Source organism: Amborella trichopoda, chromosome 8, assembly GCF_054954075.1.
Source record: "Amborella trichopoda isolate Santa Cruz 75 chromosome 8, AtrichopodaSantaCruz75HAP2 v2.0, whole genome shotgun sequence".
Classification (NCBI taxonomy): Eukaryota; Viridiplantae; Streptophyta; class Magnoliopsida; order Amborellales; family Amborellaceae; genus Amborella; species Amborella trichopoda.
This window is the reverse complement of record NC_142343.1, coordinates 14,996,270-15,014,666: the sequence shown is the minus strand read 5'-3', so window position 1 is coordinate 15,014,666 and position 18,397 is coordinate 14,996,270. Positions and strand designations below refer to the sequence as shown.

General features: G+C 37.4%; 1 protein-coding gene across 18 annotated transcripts in view; it reads left to right on the top strand.

Annotated features, from left to right (window-relative positions):
- Positions 1 to 18,397, top strand: part of LOC18434142 (SAND family protein) — a 51,236-nt gene that overhangs the window by 6,571 nt on the left and 26,268 nt on the right. For 5 of the 18 annotated variants that reach the window (XR_016061310.1, XR_016061307.1, XR_016061303.1 and 2 more), the window contains 6 exons: positions 263 to 342; positions 452 to 523; positions 626 to 665; positions 4,483 to 4,584; positions 4,715 to 4,836; positions 14,107 to 14,239. Coding sequence is in view for 4 of the 18 variants with exons in the window: in XM_020667168.2 (XP_020522827.1) it covers positions 263 to 342; positions 452 to 523; positions 626 to 665; positions 4,483 to 4,584; positions 4,715 to 4,836; positions 14,107 to 14,239 (549 nt within the window). In the remaining 14 variants the exon portion in view is untranslated. Of the gene's footprint in view, positions 1 to 262; positions 343 to 429; positions 524 to 625; positions 666 to 4,482; positions 4,585 to 4,714; positions 4,837 to 5,488; positions 5,562 to 14,106; positions 14,251 to 18,397 lie in introns of those variants that run through there. The other 13 variants (XR_016061308.1, XR_016061309.1, XR_016061304.1 and 10 more) reach the window with 5 other exon arrangements.

Here is an 18,397-nt window from a genome sequence, read left to right as displayed (position 1 = left end):
ATCATCTTATATGTGGATGAATTGGCAGCAGCTGTAGTAATTGTTAGCTTAACAATATATGTATTCGCATTATAGATATAATTATGCTGACTGGTGTCTGCTCCTAAAGGCAACAACTTACACCGTTATATTTCAGATTTTTAGTATGCTAAGTGACTGGTGTCTGCTCCTAAAGACAACAACTTACACCGTTATATTTCAGATTTTTAATATGCTAAGTGACCTTCGTGTTTGCTTGGCATTATTTATGTGAAAAGTGCAGGATGATGCTTCAATTTCATGGAGGAAAAGGAAGAAACACTTTTTTGTGTTAAGTCACTCTGGGAAGCCAATATATTCCAGGTTTGCTCATCTTCTTCTTATTAAAGAGCATTAACTTTAGCCAATTTCAATTATGAAGTACATATCAATATTGGTAATGTTTATCAGGTTTTGCGTGTGTATTTTCCAGATATGGAGACGAACATAAGCTAGCTGGATTTTCTGCAACTTTGCAAGCTATAATTTCCTTTGTGGAAAATGGGTATGCAGCTGCAAATTTTTCAGCTGATTGCATTTATGTTTATCTGGTGCGAATGAAAGTTTTGCTAATGTCTTTTTTTTTTCTTGTTCATGTCTTATCCAGAGGAGATCGTGTCAAACTAGTTAGAGCTGGAAAACATCAGGTTAGCTCACAACGTAGAAGTAATGGGAGTCTGAACTTTGAATCTTCACAATTGCCGGTTACTTGTATTTCTTCTTTTGGAATTTTTTGGTGCCATGTATTGATGGTAACATTTAATGAAATTTGGATTTGCAGTTACTATATAATACTGTTAGTTCTTATTTTTCTACTTTACGTTGGATGACAAAATTACTATAAATTCCCTAACAAGTTTAATATTGAAGAAAGTATACTATAACCCATATGATCGATGGCAATAGAAGGGTCATAGGAGTCACCATCCAGTCAATGTGTTGGACAGTGATGGAGGGAGAGTTGGACATTCAATTGAATAATGACATGTTTGGTCGGCCGATTATCCCTCCATTACTGTCCAACCAATTGATGATCCCGTGACCATATTGTTACCAGGATCATATAAGCCACATTATATTTCCCCTAGGTATCCTTACAAGTCCTATTTGTATTCTTTTGGCTAGGTATAAGTCCAATTTGTTACTTTGTTTCTTTTTTCTATTTTGATAATAGTCACTATCAAAACACAAAATGTATGCAAATATTGATGGATACGGGCAACACATTTTGTAATTATTGGGGGAGGGGGATAGGGTTCCCAAATACTGACTTTTTTCTTTAATCGTTGAATTCCCAAGTGTTCAATTCTTTTCTAGAGACCCTCTCTCTATCTATGGAGCTTGTAGCTTTATAGGGATGACAAGTTTTACTTATCTGTGGTATCTCCTTCGATCAATATGATCCTCCATGGTGCTGGCATCCTATATAGCATTTCTAATTACATTTAATGGATCACCTGATTATCCTTGAGAGTTAATTTAATTTAGAGGTTACCTTTCAACTCTTGTTTTAGGTAAAATATGCATGGGGCAGTAAATTTTCAACCTAGGAAATAATTCTATGATAATGTATTGAATGCTTGCCCATTCCCATGTGCTTAAATTCTGAGCTAATGAAAGGTAAATTATGTAAGTTAGGTGTTTATTGTTCATGTTACCTTGTTCTTGCAAACTAAGAAACTAGTCTTTGGAACTTGCCCTTAATGGCACCTATATTAGAATGTTGATGCTGGAAGGATTGCTTGGATTCAAGATGCATATTTACTTGAGGAAAACCTGATGCATCCATGTAAAGTGCTCATCTTTATTACAAGGTGTATTTCACTGATAATACGATTAGTCTGTAAGTTTCTATGAGTCTAAAATATGGAAACTTAGAAGAATGCAACATGTGAAACTCATATTAATTGCATTACATTTACCGTCTCTTTTTCCTTCTTTTTTTTTTTTTTTTTTTCTGAGTGTTAACTGAATTTACTGTTTCTATGTGGCAATACTAAAAGCCTAGTACTATCATTTAGGATTGCTTGTAAATTGTATTCTCTAGTCATTTAGCTCTTTTCTTATTTATTTTCATGGGGATGATCCTAACTGGCTTTTTTTAAAGCATTAGCTGCTAATGGGAGTAAATTATTGTGGTGAGAGCCCAGGTCAATAGTTATGGCATATTAGAGGGAAGTTTTTTTGGCCTTACCTTTGGGGGTAGGGAAGGTGGATTCTTTGATTCATGGAGCTTGTCAAAAGTTAGGCACGTCTTACTCTATATTCCATTTGTCTTTTCTATTTGTCAGGGTCCCGTGCTGTCCTATGGTGTAATTATCATGCTGTTGTTGGGGTACTTGCATTATTATGCTTCACTCCCCTGTGTCCCTCATGCATGTACCCTATTGGTTCCTTGGGTTTGGTTTGATTTGAGTACAAGACATTTGGTTCGATTTTAGTATGAGGAACATAGATCTGATGTAGGACCAAGGGGCCTTGGCTCCTATACGAATGTGGCATGCAAGGGGGGCTTTTGAATGGGGAGTTCTAATTAGGTTCAGACTTAAAAAGTCCTTAAGGGTTTTGGGATCCTACAGAGATATGGACAGAAGTCTTTGGCCCTTATAGAGGTTTCCTAATTGCGGTAATATTGGGCAATATGAGGTCTAGATGATGTAGAATTAGGGTTAGGGTTATGGGGAATGATTTGGCTGGGTAGGGCAATATGATTGGGGTACAATGTATGGTTCCTAAAAGGGTAAAGTTTGGTTTATATGAGTCCTGCAAGGTGTGACAATGATGTAAATGATATTTAGGGCTCAAATTAGATTTTAAAGGCAATAGATGTTACGTATATGGGTAAGTTTGATGTTGACCTAGTTTTCCCATTGTTTGGAGTGTAAAGGCTAGGATCTAAGGCTAAGGGTTGAGTTTGGATGGGGCTGATATTAGGGTTTTGTGGGTTGTGATGGGAAGAGGAAGAGATAGGATATGATCGTGATGGCATGGAAAGGAGGAGAAAAAGAGATGGACATTGTACCTTGTGGGAAGAAAGAGGAGATGGAGTAGAAGCAAACTATAAAGATGTCTGAAATAAACACTGTGCACAATTAAGAGTACCTAGGCTTGTTTAGCATAGTGTTTTAGAACCCCAATGGGGTGGTGGGATCATTACCTGCTGGACCAAGTTCACCGATTCGGCCGGATCGGTCTGATTCTCTAGTGTGAGAATCGGTCCAAAAAAAAAAATTAAATTAGAGAACAAACAAAAATAATAAATAATTAAATGTGTGCGAACCATGCAATACAACTGATCCAAAATGCCTGGTTCCCTGACATACTAGTAAGACTTTTTGATAGAGCCAGCTGAGTATTTCAAAATCACACCAATTCCTGGTTCCGGTGCAAACCGGGTCATTCCCCACCAATTCCCAATCCAAATTGGTGATTGATTTGGATCGGTGTTTTTTCAATCAATGGTTAGCATCAGCACCAAACAAAACTAAGAATTCGTGGAGGCAACACTTTGAAAGGAGGCATCAACACCTCTAGATGGAATAAACACTATCAAGCAAAAGCAAACTTCATTCACAACTCTTCTTGAATTGTACGGCCATGAGAGTGTTACGTCTATTTATGGAGCTTAGAGATACTTAAACCTAGATTGATTTGAACCTCCAAGCAATCTTAGATTTGATAAATTTGCAAAGGGATTATATGAAATGTTAAATTTTAATACTTTTGGGCATGATTTATAACTGTCCCATAAGAAATTGTACGAAAAAAGGATATTTTGTAATAAGTAAGTTTGAAAATAAAAATTTACCGATATTCCAAATACTGAAAGTAATAATGAAATGGTTAAAATGATTAAGTGATTTTTATCCTTTAGAGATATTAGTATTACTTCTTGACACAAAATAGGAATTCTTTGACCATGTGGAGGAAGATCTTTTTGTTTACGTGGATGCCTCGAATGAAGTTTCATTTAATGTTCCTCACATTGAATACATTTATGGAATATATTGTGTTGCATGGGTTGGAGGTTAATGCTTAAAGCATGAGACATCAGTTTCTGCATGCCTCAAGCTCACGTATATTGCTTTTTTCATTTTTTCTGTGTTGTGAATGAGCCTTCTCGGTCCTACATCAACATGCATTGTTTACCTGGATCTATAATATGTGTAAAATGAGGCACTAGTTGCATTTTCTATACACCTTCACTGTTGTAGCCCCTATCAACTAACAATAAATAGTAGATCCTTAATTTGATTCATTATAGCCATTCTCACCTGCAATCCTCAATGAGGTTTACTACTGTCCATTATATTTATTGAAGACACTTGTGTCACAGAGTCCAATGAGGTTGCTCTAGGTCCAATGAAACTTCCAGCCTGCATGAAATGCCCTACTTTTCATGTGGCAGTTCAAGCATTTGTATATTACTTTCATTATGATCGTTTGGAATCTTTCGACTTTCAGGTAATATTTGTGGTGAAAGGTCCTATATATTTGGTCTGCATAAGCTGCACAGAGGAACCATATGTCGCTTTGAGGGGTCAATTGGAGCTTATCTATGGTCAGGTAATGGCACCCCATCCCTTTTGACGGGCTTGTTTGAATGTTCTGGTCATGGTGCTTGTTTTTTCCCCTTGGCAGTATCAATATGTCTGTTTGCATGAACTCTATCATGCTAGTTGGTGCTTGAATGCAGATGCTACTTATATTAACAAAGGCAGTGAATAGATGCTTTGAGAAGAATCCTAAGTTCGATATGACACCTCTACTTGGAGGCACAGAAGCAGTCTTTTCCTCGCTTATTCATGCTTTTAGTTGGTAAGTCACTTACTCTTTTTGTAGTTCAGTACCCAGGTTCTTGTCACGCAAAACTTCGTTTCTTAAATTTCTTATGCTCCATCATATGTAAAATAAACAACCCATTGATATGTTGTCCTTCTTGATGAGGCACTATTTTTTATCAATGCATATGTACTGGGGTAAAGAATCCATAACATTTGACTATTGCAGAGTCTCTGGAGAATCTTGGATCCTTACCAACTCATGTTATTCATAAATTTGTTTTCTCATTGTAAAAACACACCTAGATTCTTGTTTATCATGATATTTTCTGGTAAGGTTACGACATCGTAGTATCCATTCCTACTGCTGACACCCCCAATTAACACCTTCAAAATGTAACTCCCCAATCTATTGAAAAAACGGGTAGGAGCCTGTCTTCCCCACTGAATTATCCCAAAAAAAAAACAAAAAGAATGGTTCATATGGAGGTCTAGAAAGAAATTATATTGTGAAGTCATTTGATTTGTGAGAAACTGTAAGAATTTCTGAACTAGAAGACTTTGCTGGCTTGGCTTGGTTTAGATGTGTTAAAAATTTCCAACAGGTGCTTATTTTATTTTCTTTGGACTTACTTTGATGGTGTAATGGCAATCAATTACCTGGTCACTAATATCTGAGAGCATATGCAGATCTATGAATCATAGTGGATTGGACTCATCTTGAAGCGAAGGTTTGAACTGCCCATGTGATCTAAGTTCCAGGTTTGTTTGACCTAATGGGCAGCTCAAAGTTAAACTTAACCTTAAAGTTTGAGGTGCCCATGCGGCTAAACCTTCCTTTATTTTAGCTGCTCATATGACCAACTACATAATCTGTTCCAATATTTAAAACAGTGCCTAGCCAAATAAGGGGGGCTTGCCACCTAGGCGTGATTCGGGTTTCTCAGTTTTGAGGCTCCCCTAACAATATACATGCATATATGTGCGCTCCAAATGCGCACACACACACACATTTAAAACGGTTAGATGTGTTGAAGCTTTTCTTTCTTTTTTTTCCCTCTGATTTTGAAATTTTTCCTCTGGTGTTTTTAGACCATTTGTAAAAAATGGACCCTAAAAAATACCCCTAACACAATGAACTTGGTTGGGCCTTTTGGGGTTGTTTGGGCGATAGTTTCTCCACTGGTTTAGAGAGGATTTAAGGACTTCTAGGTTTTTGGTGAGGCAGAAACCAGCTCAACTATAGAACACTGTTGACGAAAGATTTGTGCAAAAATCGGTTTCTTCCATCGACTAGAGCTCAATCTAAAAGGTTTCTTAGGTCTGGGAAGGGGTTGAGTATCTAAGAAGCTAAGTTTGTGATTGGATGCGGTTTTAGGGAGTGCACAACAAAAGTACCTTGGAAAGATTTGACTCCCAAGCATTGGCTAAAAGGACGCGATCTAGTTTAGTTAGAGAGGATCCGCTGTGCTGTTGGACCTGGCAATGTTTCAAAAGCACTAGGTGGCACCAGGCGGCCGGGGGAGTTCGGGCCGCCTTAGCCTAGGTGAGCGCCCAGAACCTAGGCGGCCTAGTAGAAAGAAAAATGTCCCTATAGTCTAACAATATAAGTATAACTGTAGAACACATAAGAATTAGGGATATAGGGCACATCAAACCTGGATCACCACTTCGATTAGTTCTCGAAGAAGACATCTCAAAATAATACAAGCAATAAAAGAAAGTGACTAACTTTTGTTGCTCGATCTCCAAATTTCCACCTCTAAGATGTTTTTAAGGACTCAAAATCTTCTAATAGAATTATAAAACATCCAAAACTAAATCTAATATCAATGGGTGATGCTTAGATCAATTTCTCGTAACTTTGAGAAACCCTTTGATTCTATGAAAATCACCAAAAACTAGGTTTTTGGGGTTTTTCTCTCTACAATAGGTTCTAATGGGTTTCAGGTTTCAAATAAACCTAAAATCTACAATTTTGTCCCTTCAGTATTAAAAAAATGACACAAAAATACCCTTAACGAGGGGCTTTTCTGCCTTTGGGCGGGGCGCAGGCCTTGAGCGGCCGCTCAGGGATGGGCGCTCGAGTAGGCAGGTTCCCGGGCACCTAGACGGGCCCCCAGGGATATCCTGCCTAATTTGCTCGCCTAGGCCTTATTGATGTACCCAAGCCTTCTGGACCGCCTAGGCTGTCCCCCAGGTGCTGGGCGGTCCGCTTTTTAAATCACTGGGACTTGGTGAAGGAGGCCCCTGAGAGAGGGATGTCAAGTAGGAGTTGGTTTTGATGAAGTCTGAGAAGTCTCTCATGGAGTCTATAGATCTCCCCCTTTGTTCCTCTCATGAGTCGGTTTCCACTTAAGACCTAGGAACCTACGGGTTGGGGGATTCTGTTTAAAGTTCTGACCAACGGTCTTGTCTAAGGATTGGAGAGTTAGGACCATGGACGATGGAGGGTTTCCAATCGAGCCCATCGGAGAGGGGTGGGATCCCTAAGGGCATGCTTGAAAACTGGAAGTGTCAGGAGGAAGAAAGAACTTCCCAATTACTATACAACTCCCTTGTTCGATGTACAGAACTTATAAAGTAGAAAGAAGTTCTTGTGGGGGGTTTCTTATACCTCGTGCTTAAGAAATCAAGTTTCGTCTAAAACAACAGAACTTAAAATTGGAACTTTGCCCTCGAAGAGGACTTCTTCCTCAAACCCTATCTCAAAAGCCCACGTGGGCCTCCCTCCTCATGCTGCTGCCTCCTCCAACAGCAGAGATGTCCCTCCTCCAACAGCAGAGATGTCCCTCATCTCTTGCATGTACCTATCGTCTCTCTCTCTCTCTCTCCCGCTCTCTCCTATTCGATTCTCCCAAATCCATCTCACTCCCTTGATCTATCACTTCTCCCTAATTGATTCTCTCTCTCTTTACAGCAAAAACTTTTTTTATGTCTTCCTACCAAAGAACCCTACCCTAGTCCTTCTGCATTTTCCCGAAGCCTCTTCAAGATGAGTTTCTCTCTCTAAAACCCTATTTCTTCATAACTCTGGTATTGTGCTTTCCCTCTCTACATCCCTCTCACTTCCGTATCTGTGGTCTAAAACCCAACAAAACCCCAGTTCTATTCTCTGTTTCTGGATCTATTAAATATCTCTTGTTATCGCCATAACCCTTTAATCATAGTTTTAGTAGTAAAATCATAGTTACAGTGTTGTCATGGATGCATGAGAAGCCTCTTACTTTTTGGTATTGAATATTGGAGTGACTCATTTCTTTGGGTTTAGTTCTATTTTTTGATGGATCGTGGCTTCTAATGCATCAATTTTTCTATATTTAGTTTTCTTTTTTCCTTTTTTTTGTCTTTTTTTTTTATTTTTTTTAAATTTTTTTTATTTTAAATTTTGATGTTGTTTTATTAGTTTGGGTTTTGGAGTTATGACGTACAACTTTGTCTTACTTTGTTTTTTTTTTTTTAATATTTTGGTGTTGTTTATTTTATTCTTATAATTACTCTCATACATGAAACATTTTTTGTTAACCAAATTATGTGTGTTTGCTCTTTAATTAGTTACTTTATTTTCAGTTAGAGTTGTGAGCATTGTAGCAATTCACCTCATATTTGGGGTTTTGGGTTTGGACTCCTAACTTGCCAAACTGAGTAAAGAGGTGATTGATTTAAGTACATATTGGAGCTTCTTACCAAGTCTCTCTCTCTCTCTCTCTCTCTAGGACCCATTGTCCAACGGCCAAAATCCAAGGCTTATTAAGGACGCTTCTCTCTCTCTCTTGCTCTTTTTCTCTCTCCGTCTCTTGAGTTTGTTGGGAAAAGAGGGAGAATTGAGAAAGGGGGAGGGAGAAGTTCATGCATCAAATTTCACACAAAAAATACAATAGGATTTTTATAGGCACATCAATTTCTTTCATCAAAGCTCATATGGATATTACCTATGCATATTTCAATGCAAAGTAGTTTAGTTTCAATTAATATTTTATTCCAAAAAGGGGAAAACATTAAAAATTATTAAAAAAAATAACATTGCTATATGTCTCTCTAGTTAATCAAGCACTATTACCTAGAACTTCTTGTACATTCCAACAAGTAATCAAACATAGATACCCAGAACTTCCTAATATTCCAACAGGTTGTCAAACACAGACGCCCATAACTTCCTTCTGGAGATCGTCTTTCTTCCCAGCAAAGAACAACTTCCAATTTTCAATGAACTTTCACCTTCCAGTTATCAAACATGCCCTGAGAGTGAATCACTAAAAATGGCTAGTTTCTTTTTTTGCCTCCTTGGCCAGGGTGTTAGTGACTGCATTGACCTTCATCCAGCCATGCTGAAGACGATTGCAAGATGACTGAAAAAGTAAAAATATGCGGTCAAACAAGTGCTCTAGTCTCCATGGGTATTGGGCTAATGACGTAGAAGCTCACAAATCACATTTTTGGAGTCCCGTTCCACAAGGAGGGAACCTTGCGTAGGGTCAAATCTCTAAAGTCCTTCAAGTAGAGCGATGGTTGCTGCCGTCGTTGATTAAAAAATGGCAATATAGAAGGAAAGCAGGGTTTAACCCATAGTTATCAGGATCGCCTGCTTTTGTAGGTGATTCTATGTGCGATCTCGATTTTGTCACTCCCGGGATGGATCTCTTTGGGATCTCAGGTTTTTGGCCTTCAGGACCTCCCCTTTTCAAGGGAACGAGTTTCTTTTAAGTAAGTGTTTGTGTTCCAGGCTACTCTAGGATCTAATTCCTGAGTGATATGGTTCTCGGTCCTAAGCATCATGGGATCTAGATTCTATTACATTGGAACACAAGGATCACCATATATTGCATCCAAATTCCCTGCGATCCCCCAAAATGGATGCTCCTTCTTCCTTTGATTGTTTAGTAAGCAGTAATAAAAATAAAATTATTTCATGCGTATATAGTTTTGGGCTATATTTTCTTACGCATAGCTTTTAAAAGAAAAATATGGCAGCAGTGCAGCTTAGATTTTATACTTAGAAGTATGAAGGTCATAATTTATTTAGTGAATGGATTTACTACTGCATTAATATAATGAACTATGCACTACTTTATAGTTTCTTATTTTTTGTGGATAGTTTTTTAAAGTTCCTTATTTATTTAATGGAATGTTAAGATTATATATTATTAATTTAACAATGTTGGGAACTACCCTTTAAATCCAGGGAGCATATTTAAACTTAGACGAGGATCTCATTTTTCAAGTAAATGGATCTCGCTTTTATAAAACTTGTCCCTCGCTCCATACTATGTTGGATCATTTTTCCTATTGCGCTTCCGAGGGTAAGAAACTCAAAAACTTGTGCTTGCAAGCTTTGTTTCTAAAGTAGAGGATTTCACTCCCCAATAGTATGACAATCAATCCCATCTAATAGAGGAACTCGATCCCCAGCACAAGTGGACCGTTTTCCCAATGTTTGAGGCTGTATGGACATCAATCCCAAATAGGGATCTATGGGATAGCTTCGATCTACCAATCCTGCCCTTGATCCCAGAACCATTCCTAATGCCGTTCCAACAACTTTGGTTTGACCATGAGGATATTTAAAAATACTACAGAATCCAACGGGGTCCAGGTTTCCAATTGTACAACCATCTATGATGAGTTTGACCGTCCATTGGTCAAGAGGATTCCAAAGGGTGGCATAGCGATAGGCATAGGTCTAAAGGACACAATGGAATGCCAGCTTGTCGATTTGTCTGCCACTGAGGACTTAAGGTCTTTGCAACCTTTGGCCCAGATTATAGCAAGTGATTTTACCATCTGAGGTGGCCTTGGCATTTTCTTCCTTTCCTTCAAAACCTTTTGTTCCTCTCACACCAAATAGCCCAGATGGTGGCCATGGCTGAGGCTCATGAGAATAAACCAGTGGAAGGGTGGGTGGAAAAGAAGGCCCTCAATAGTTTCTGAACCGATTGTGGAGTCACCTGATTCTACTTTAAGAAATGTTGTTAGGGTGCGTCAAAGTTGGCTGACCTCCTGGCAGTGCAAGAATTGGTTGCTGGTTTCTTTCATTATTTTGCACTAATGCATCATTTTGGGAGGTGGAAACCTCTCATTTGCCAGAGGTCAATGGTTAGAACTCTATTAGACAAAAGCAATTAGTTAAAAGCTTGAACCTTGGGTGGAAGAGGGTAAACGTATTCATTATCACCGGAAGTGTCGAGCTAGGGGTCAGTGAGTGGTAGGAGGAGGATACTGAGAATTTTCTCGACTGTGTGGGGTTGAAATCACTTATGTGCCCCTACTCTTGGTAGTCTTGGTAGAAATATAGCTTTGTAGCAGTTCGACCATTGCAGCAAGTTCCTGGAGTTCATAATGGCATATAAATCTTCTGGAGATAGGGTTACAATCAACGGCACCTCCCACTTCCTTGTATGAATGGGCCACCTTGTCATCCGGGAGGCTACTTGAAAGATGTCTACGGATATTCTATGTCACACCCACAAAATCTTTCCAAACTCACAATCTATCTCCAATGTTCACCTCAAATGACATATTTGTCATAAGTTACGACAACTGATTCCATTTCATAATAGGGAATTTGAAATGCAACTGTAATAAACTACCAACCACAAATAGTGTGTCAACCAGTGTTTTAAAAAACGCCGAGTCGAACCGGACTTGCCCGGTTCGACTCGGAAATCGCAAAAAGTGGATCGTATCGGCTAAAAAATCGGAAATCGTCCGGTTCTAGAGAGAACCGGACGATTCTATACAGTGACTCACCGATTCACTGTACAGAATCGACGAGTCCGAACAGTGAATCGGCGAGTCCCGTACGGATTTTTTTTTTTTTTTTTTTTTTTTTTTTTTTTTTTTTTTTTTTTTTTTTTTTTTGTTTTTTGTTTTTTGTTTTTTGTAATCCATGATAGATTTTTTTGTAATACTTGATCGATTTTTTTGTAACCCAAGATCGAATTGTTTTTGTTTTTTTGTAATCCATGATCGAATTTTTTGTTTTTTTGTAACCCATGATAGAATTTTTTGTAATCCATGATCGAATTTTTTGTAATCCATGATCGAAATGTTTGTTTTTTTTTCTTGTAATCCATGATTGAATTTTTTTTTTTTTTTTTTTTTTTTGTAACCCATGATAGAATTTTTTGTAATCCATGATCGAATGTTTTGTAATACATGATTGAAATGTTTGTTTTTTTTTTGTAATCCATGATCGAAATGTTTGTTTTTTTTTTTGTAATCCATGATTGAATTTTTTGTTTTTTGCTTTTTTTGTAACCCATGATAGAGTTTTTTGTAATCCATGATTGAATTTTTTGTAATCCATGATCGAATTGTTTTTTTCTTTTTTTGTAATCCACGATTGAATTTTTTGTTTTTTTTTGTAATCCATGATCGAATTTTATGTAATCCATGATCGAATTTTATGTAATCCATGATCGAATTTTTGTAATCCATGATTGAATTTTTTGAAAATTTGTGATTTTTTTTTTTTAATCCATGATCGAATTTTTTTTTGTAATCCATGATAGAATTTTTGGAAAATTTGTGATTTTTTTTTTTTAATCCATGATCAAATTTTTTTTTGTAATCCATGATAGAATTTTTTGAAAATTTATGATTTTTTTTTTTAATCCGTGATCGATTTTTTTGAAAATTTGTTATTATTTTTTTTTAATCCATATTATTCAAAGAGAAAATGAGAGAGATGATGATTCTGAGGCCACCCTATCCCAGCCATATTATTCACATATCGAGTCCCAACAGTAATAGTGTAGGGATGAGGACGACAGTGCAGGTGAGCATGAAGGATAGACAATCTTCGGGGATTTTAGATTTGGGAACACAACAAAACACTAACACTCAGGGATTTGAGAATAGTCAGACGCCTGCTAATATTGATGATTCGTTTTTAGATCGAATCAATGAATTGTTAAACGAATTCAATCAATGGCACCAGCGTGACCAAGAAGAACAATAACGTCGTCTATCATTTTATTTTTAGATCATATGTTACTAATTTTATGCTTTATTGTAGTCCATGTATGTTGATATACTTATTCCATGATAATTATATGTTTATCCTTTTGTGTGATGTAAATTAAATGCTGAATGGCGGTTCATGCAGGGAAAGAACATATCAATATTCGCATATTTATTCAAAAACATGAAAATTCTTAATGGAGTACCCTCATTTCTTATTGAATTCCTAAAAAACAATATTTATAATGAATTTTAATAATTTTTTCGGATTTTTTTTAAGCTTTATTCTGACCGATTCACCCGATTCCCAATCCGGATCGCTGATTCGCCGATCCGGATCGGTTTTTTGGAAGCCCGATCCGGGTCACCGATCCTTTTTTTAAACCATTGGTGTCAACAAATCTAGATGTAATAAACTAACAACCTCAATAGTAAGATAAGAGAAATAGGATTTCCAAAAATCCATATATAAATGTCAATGGCTGAATGTGGGTAGCACATGGCTCCACTTCCAATGCCATAAACTCCAAGTAGTCAAATCCGCAAGCAGTTAAGCACAAGTCCACATTCACATTCCATAATAGAGAGAAAATTAAATTGATGCCAAAGTAACAATTTAGTCTTCATCTTCTTTGTTATTGGTTTCTATTCCAACACCTTCATCCGATTCCAGGCCACCATTATTAGAATCCTCACATTCTTCAACATAGTGACCCTCCTCTTCAGTCTCTTCTAAATCGGTCTCCTTGTCCTCTGTGAACGTGGCTATGGAGTGCCCTTGAATCTTGGTGGGGGGGTGGTCCAAAATAAAACCTCACATGGGCTTTTTTAGACCAATCAGGATGAGGGAGTTTCAATTCATTGCAATCTTAGGAGACCCTTGTATTTGGTGTATGTTGTGATGGCTGTCATGGGTGCTTTTTCAAGGGATCTGATCATCTACATTTGGTTTGAATCTCCCCTTCACATTTTTTTTTTTTTTTTTTGTGAATTTAGTTCATAGTGGAAACATTAGCAGCTGTCGTCGCTTCTACTGGAATTTTCAGTGAGATCAGTGACCTTTTTGTGTTCCATAGTGTGGGCAATTACATGGTTATCTGCCAGTTTTAGTTGTTTTACCTTTAGTTAATATTTGAATATTACTGATTAATGTGATTGTTCTAATGGTACTTAGTTGCATTGGTTACATACTGTGAAATAGATTTGATAACAAATCTCCCATCAATCAATAGAATGATTAGTTTTTAACTTGGATTTAATTTTGAAGCTCTATTTCCCTCATAAAAGTCTGGTTTCATGGAAAATGGATGTTGTAGATAAGCTAAATTTGATTTGCCCTCTACAGGAATCCTGCGACATTTCTTCATGCCTATACATGCCTTCCTCTTTCATACTCTACAAGACAAGCGACAGGTGCTATATTGCAAGATGTGGCTGACTCAGGTGTCCTATTTGCCATATTGATGTGCAAGCACAAGGTTTGGGAAATGTAACTTTCTTGTCTCATTGGTTGTATTGGACTCTGTGGAAAGTAGTGACTTTTTAAGTCATGGTCCTGAGCTGATATATTGCATATGAAATTTTATTAGGCAACATAATGAAAATTGTAGTTACTTCTTGTAAATAATTAAGGAAGAGATGTTCTTTGATTGTTTATTGTTGCTTTCTGGGGAGACCAGGGGCTTTACTTGGTGTTCTGTTGTATACATTGAACACAAATTGCATGCACTTAATATGTTCATCCAAGACATTGCCGCCAGCTTGTCTCTCACTTGAGCATTTGTAGTTCTGCAATTGTCTGGTTTGTAAGTTGAGACAATGGCTGAAGGGTGAAACTGAATGTCAATACATGCACGAGAAATGCCCAAATATGGATACTGAATGGATGTGGTGAATAAGATACGACATCATTTCCTAAAATCCTGGATATGGATACAGATACAGTTATTGTATTCAATCCATTGCTATATACGCACACATTCACACCCACACACAAACACCAACAGTCATATGTACAGACATATATACTGTTGAAATTGTTGAATAATTGTACACAGTATATAATATTAAACACACATCGTTTATCTTATTCCTTGTGCTAATATTATATTCATCATGTTTTATTTATGTTGCATTATAGGTTCTAGATGTGGTTTTAAAGTATTCACATGATATTTTTAATGTACCCTAATATGTATAGGGTGGTGGCATGCTACCACCCTAGCGCATGGTCGGGTGCCCTAAACATATTGTTGGATGTTCTTTGTCTGAAAATTTTCGGATCATCTTTAATTCACCTTGTGAACAATTTTAAATTAAAATGCTTTCGAGTCCTTAAAACTCTAGATTTTATTAGCTCTTAAATATACAGTCCAGAGTTGATCTCTGAGGGGGTTTGATTTGGGGCATGTTTGAACAAAGTCATTTTTCTTTGAAATTGATCTTATGGATGAACAAAGATGATCTGCATATTTTCGGATCAAACAAATCTCCCAACAGTGTTTTAGGCACCCGAGTCGGGGTAGCGATTCTGTTTCGGAATCTCAATTCCATGTTTCCTAGGACGAAACTCGATTCCAAAAGAAAGGAATCATGTTTCCAAGTTTCTCGAAATGCGATTCAACTTAGTTTATGAATCTCGGTTCCTGGAAGCTTGGAATCAGGATTCTATATTGTAGACTTTATGATTCTTAGCTTCACAACAATGCGATTCTGCTTGTGTGAAACGATGATTACAAATTTTTAGGAATCGTGAATCCATGTTGTTTGGAATCAAGATAATATATCGTAGACATCGTGGTTCTTAGCTACACTACAATGCGATTCTACATGTGCAAAATGTTGATTCCAAAAGTTTTAAATATGGGGAATATGTGAATTTTTTTATTTTCTTGTTTTCAAATTTCTATAGTTGTATTTAACAACTCTTACCAAGAATAAATATTACTAAAAATAGTTGTTATTTCAAATTTAATAATTTTTGGTAAACGCTTTGGGTACTAATGTGATATTGTTTAATATATGATGGGTACCAAGATATGTACCACTGCCTTTTTTCAAGTAGGATAATAGGATAAGAATATGTGCGAAGTACCCTAGTGTTTCAGGTTAAATTAATCATTAAATATTAGAAATTAACTTAAAATTGAATAACTCAATTTTCAAAAGTCAAAACTACATTCAACAAAGAAGAATTTCTATGTCATCTACTTATTTTATAATTCAAGGAAAGGAGATGGAGGGAGCTTGCCCTATTTCTCATTAGTTGTATGCCGTAAACCAGCTCCAGGCCTTGTAGGCGAAGGGTTGTTGATAGACCGAGTCCATTGTATGAAATTGTTGACATTGGTAATTGAACTAAATATATACAGACCAATATTCAATCTTGTAGTAATGATAAAATTTAAATCTTTTATGAATATTTCTCTCATATACAGGAGGGGATTGTGCGCAATTCCAGTATTGGGAGAATCTCGATTCCTGAATGGTGAGAATCTTGATTCCAAGTTGATGGGGATAATGATTCCAGAATTTTAGGAATCACAATTCTATAGTTTTAGGAATCACGATTCCGATCTCATTGGATCGCGATTCCAGAATCTACTGAACTATGTGGGTCAGGTGCAATTCCATACTGGTATGAAACTTGATTCCAACATAAAGGGACATCAATTCTTACAAGTAGGAAACACGATTCCTATTTTATTGGATTGCGATTCTGATATATTGCGAATTAGGGTTCGTAATTTCGAATCGTACGAACAACGATTCCAAGATTAGGAAACATCTGATGCACACGATTTTGTGATTCTAATTCTTGAAACGATTCGGAATCACTGGTGTTTCCAAGAACTATTTGGTGACCACCTAATTGTTTTCCATGTATACTCAGATGCACACTTTAGGGGATGCCCGTGAAAAGGCTGCCGTGCATGCCTGATCTTACCAGCACCGTCCTGACGTTCTTTGCCAGTTTAGAGACTAAAAATCCAAGCCCAACTTCCTATTGTTAGGAAAATTTTGGGTAGGCGACCTTCTCAGTACATGGCATTAGGCTTAGATTCTTTGGGTGCTTCGGGTGGGATGTGTGTCATCTGGGTCTCCACAATCCATGCCTTAGCCTCTAGCTCCGTAGGCCTCTTCTCCAGCACCATTTCTTTCTCTAGGATCTTTGACAACTTCCTTTGAAATGCTGTCCCAACAGTGCGGACTCAGACCCGTCTTCTGGGACGAATTGAACAGCATGGCCAACTCTTCTCTCGGTCCTTGGGTTATTGGAGGAGACTTTCAATATCATTAGATGGAGCCATGAATTGAATTGCCACCGCAACATTTCAACATTTGTCTGATTTTTCCCATTTCAACTCACATAATCATCTGATAGACATACCTCTTAATGGCTCTTTCTATACTTGGTCCAACCACTCCTCTAACCCCACTCTTTCCAAATAGAAAGAAAAGTTCTTGCAACACATTCTTACTCCCTAACCAAACCCACCTCTAACCCAAATCTATACTCATGGACATTATCCCTAGTGCTCGTGGCCCAAAACCTTTTGGATTTGAACACTTTCGGCTTGAGGACCCCTCCTTCAATAGCCTGATCTGTAATTAGTGGTCTTCTTTTTCAGCCTTCGGCTGGCTAGGATTTAGGTTACACAAGAAAATCCGGTTGCTTAAAATTTTCATTAAAATTGAAGTCAGAAGAATCCTGCTAACTTTTCCAATTCCAAGAACTCTCTTCTTCAAATGATTTCCAACCTTGACAACCTCGAAGAAATCCACTCCTAACTCCCACAGCGATTTGCAATCATAATAATGCCAAATCTAAATATCTCAAAACTCTTAGGAGAGAAGGAATCGTTTAATACCAGAGGCCTAGGGGCAAGTGCCTCACGACAAGAGACAAAAATATTGCTTTGGTTTATTGGCTCGCCCACTATAGAGGCTGGCCGAACCAGTGTTTTAAAATGCGGGATGCGGCCGAAAGCGGTGGCGGTGCCGCTGTAGCGATGCGACTCGATGCGGTGCATCGTGGCGATGCGGCCTATAAATTTTAAAAAATTCTAAAAAATCTAAGAAAAAAGGTTAACGCATAGAAAAAAATATAGAGGTGATATATGTGATAGTAGGTATTTAGTTTATTCCTTAACTCCAAAAGTGTTAGCTGTCGGAGATTCTGTATCTACTATCCCACGATAGAAACTAGAAACTTGAAACTAGCTTCATCAAACATTCAATCAACAATCGTAATCACAAATCAACAACTACAAACTTTAGACTTTAAAGTTACAAAACCCTACAAATTAAAAAAGTCCATGAAGATTAAAGAGTTCTAAAGTCATGCTCAAGAAGAGTCAATGTAGTTATCATCATTTCTCAAGTCTTGAGAGTGAGATTCTAAATTTCAATTTTTCAAATACTAATAAGAGAAGTCATCTTGAAAGTCTTCATGTGCATCATCATCACTATCATCCTCGGCCGCCTTTATGTATTCTCCTTCCTTGGTCTTCTCTGAGTCAGCCTCCTCCTCCTCGACCTCTGGAGCTGAACTGCGACTAGACCCAGCTCTACTCCTTTGTGCTTTAGTGTTAGACCGTTCTTCTTCATTAGCCCTTGTGGCTACCTCGATATTA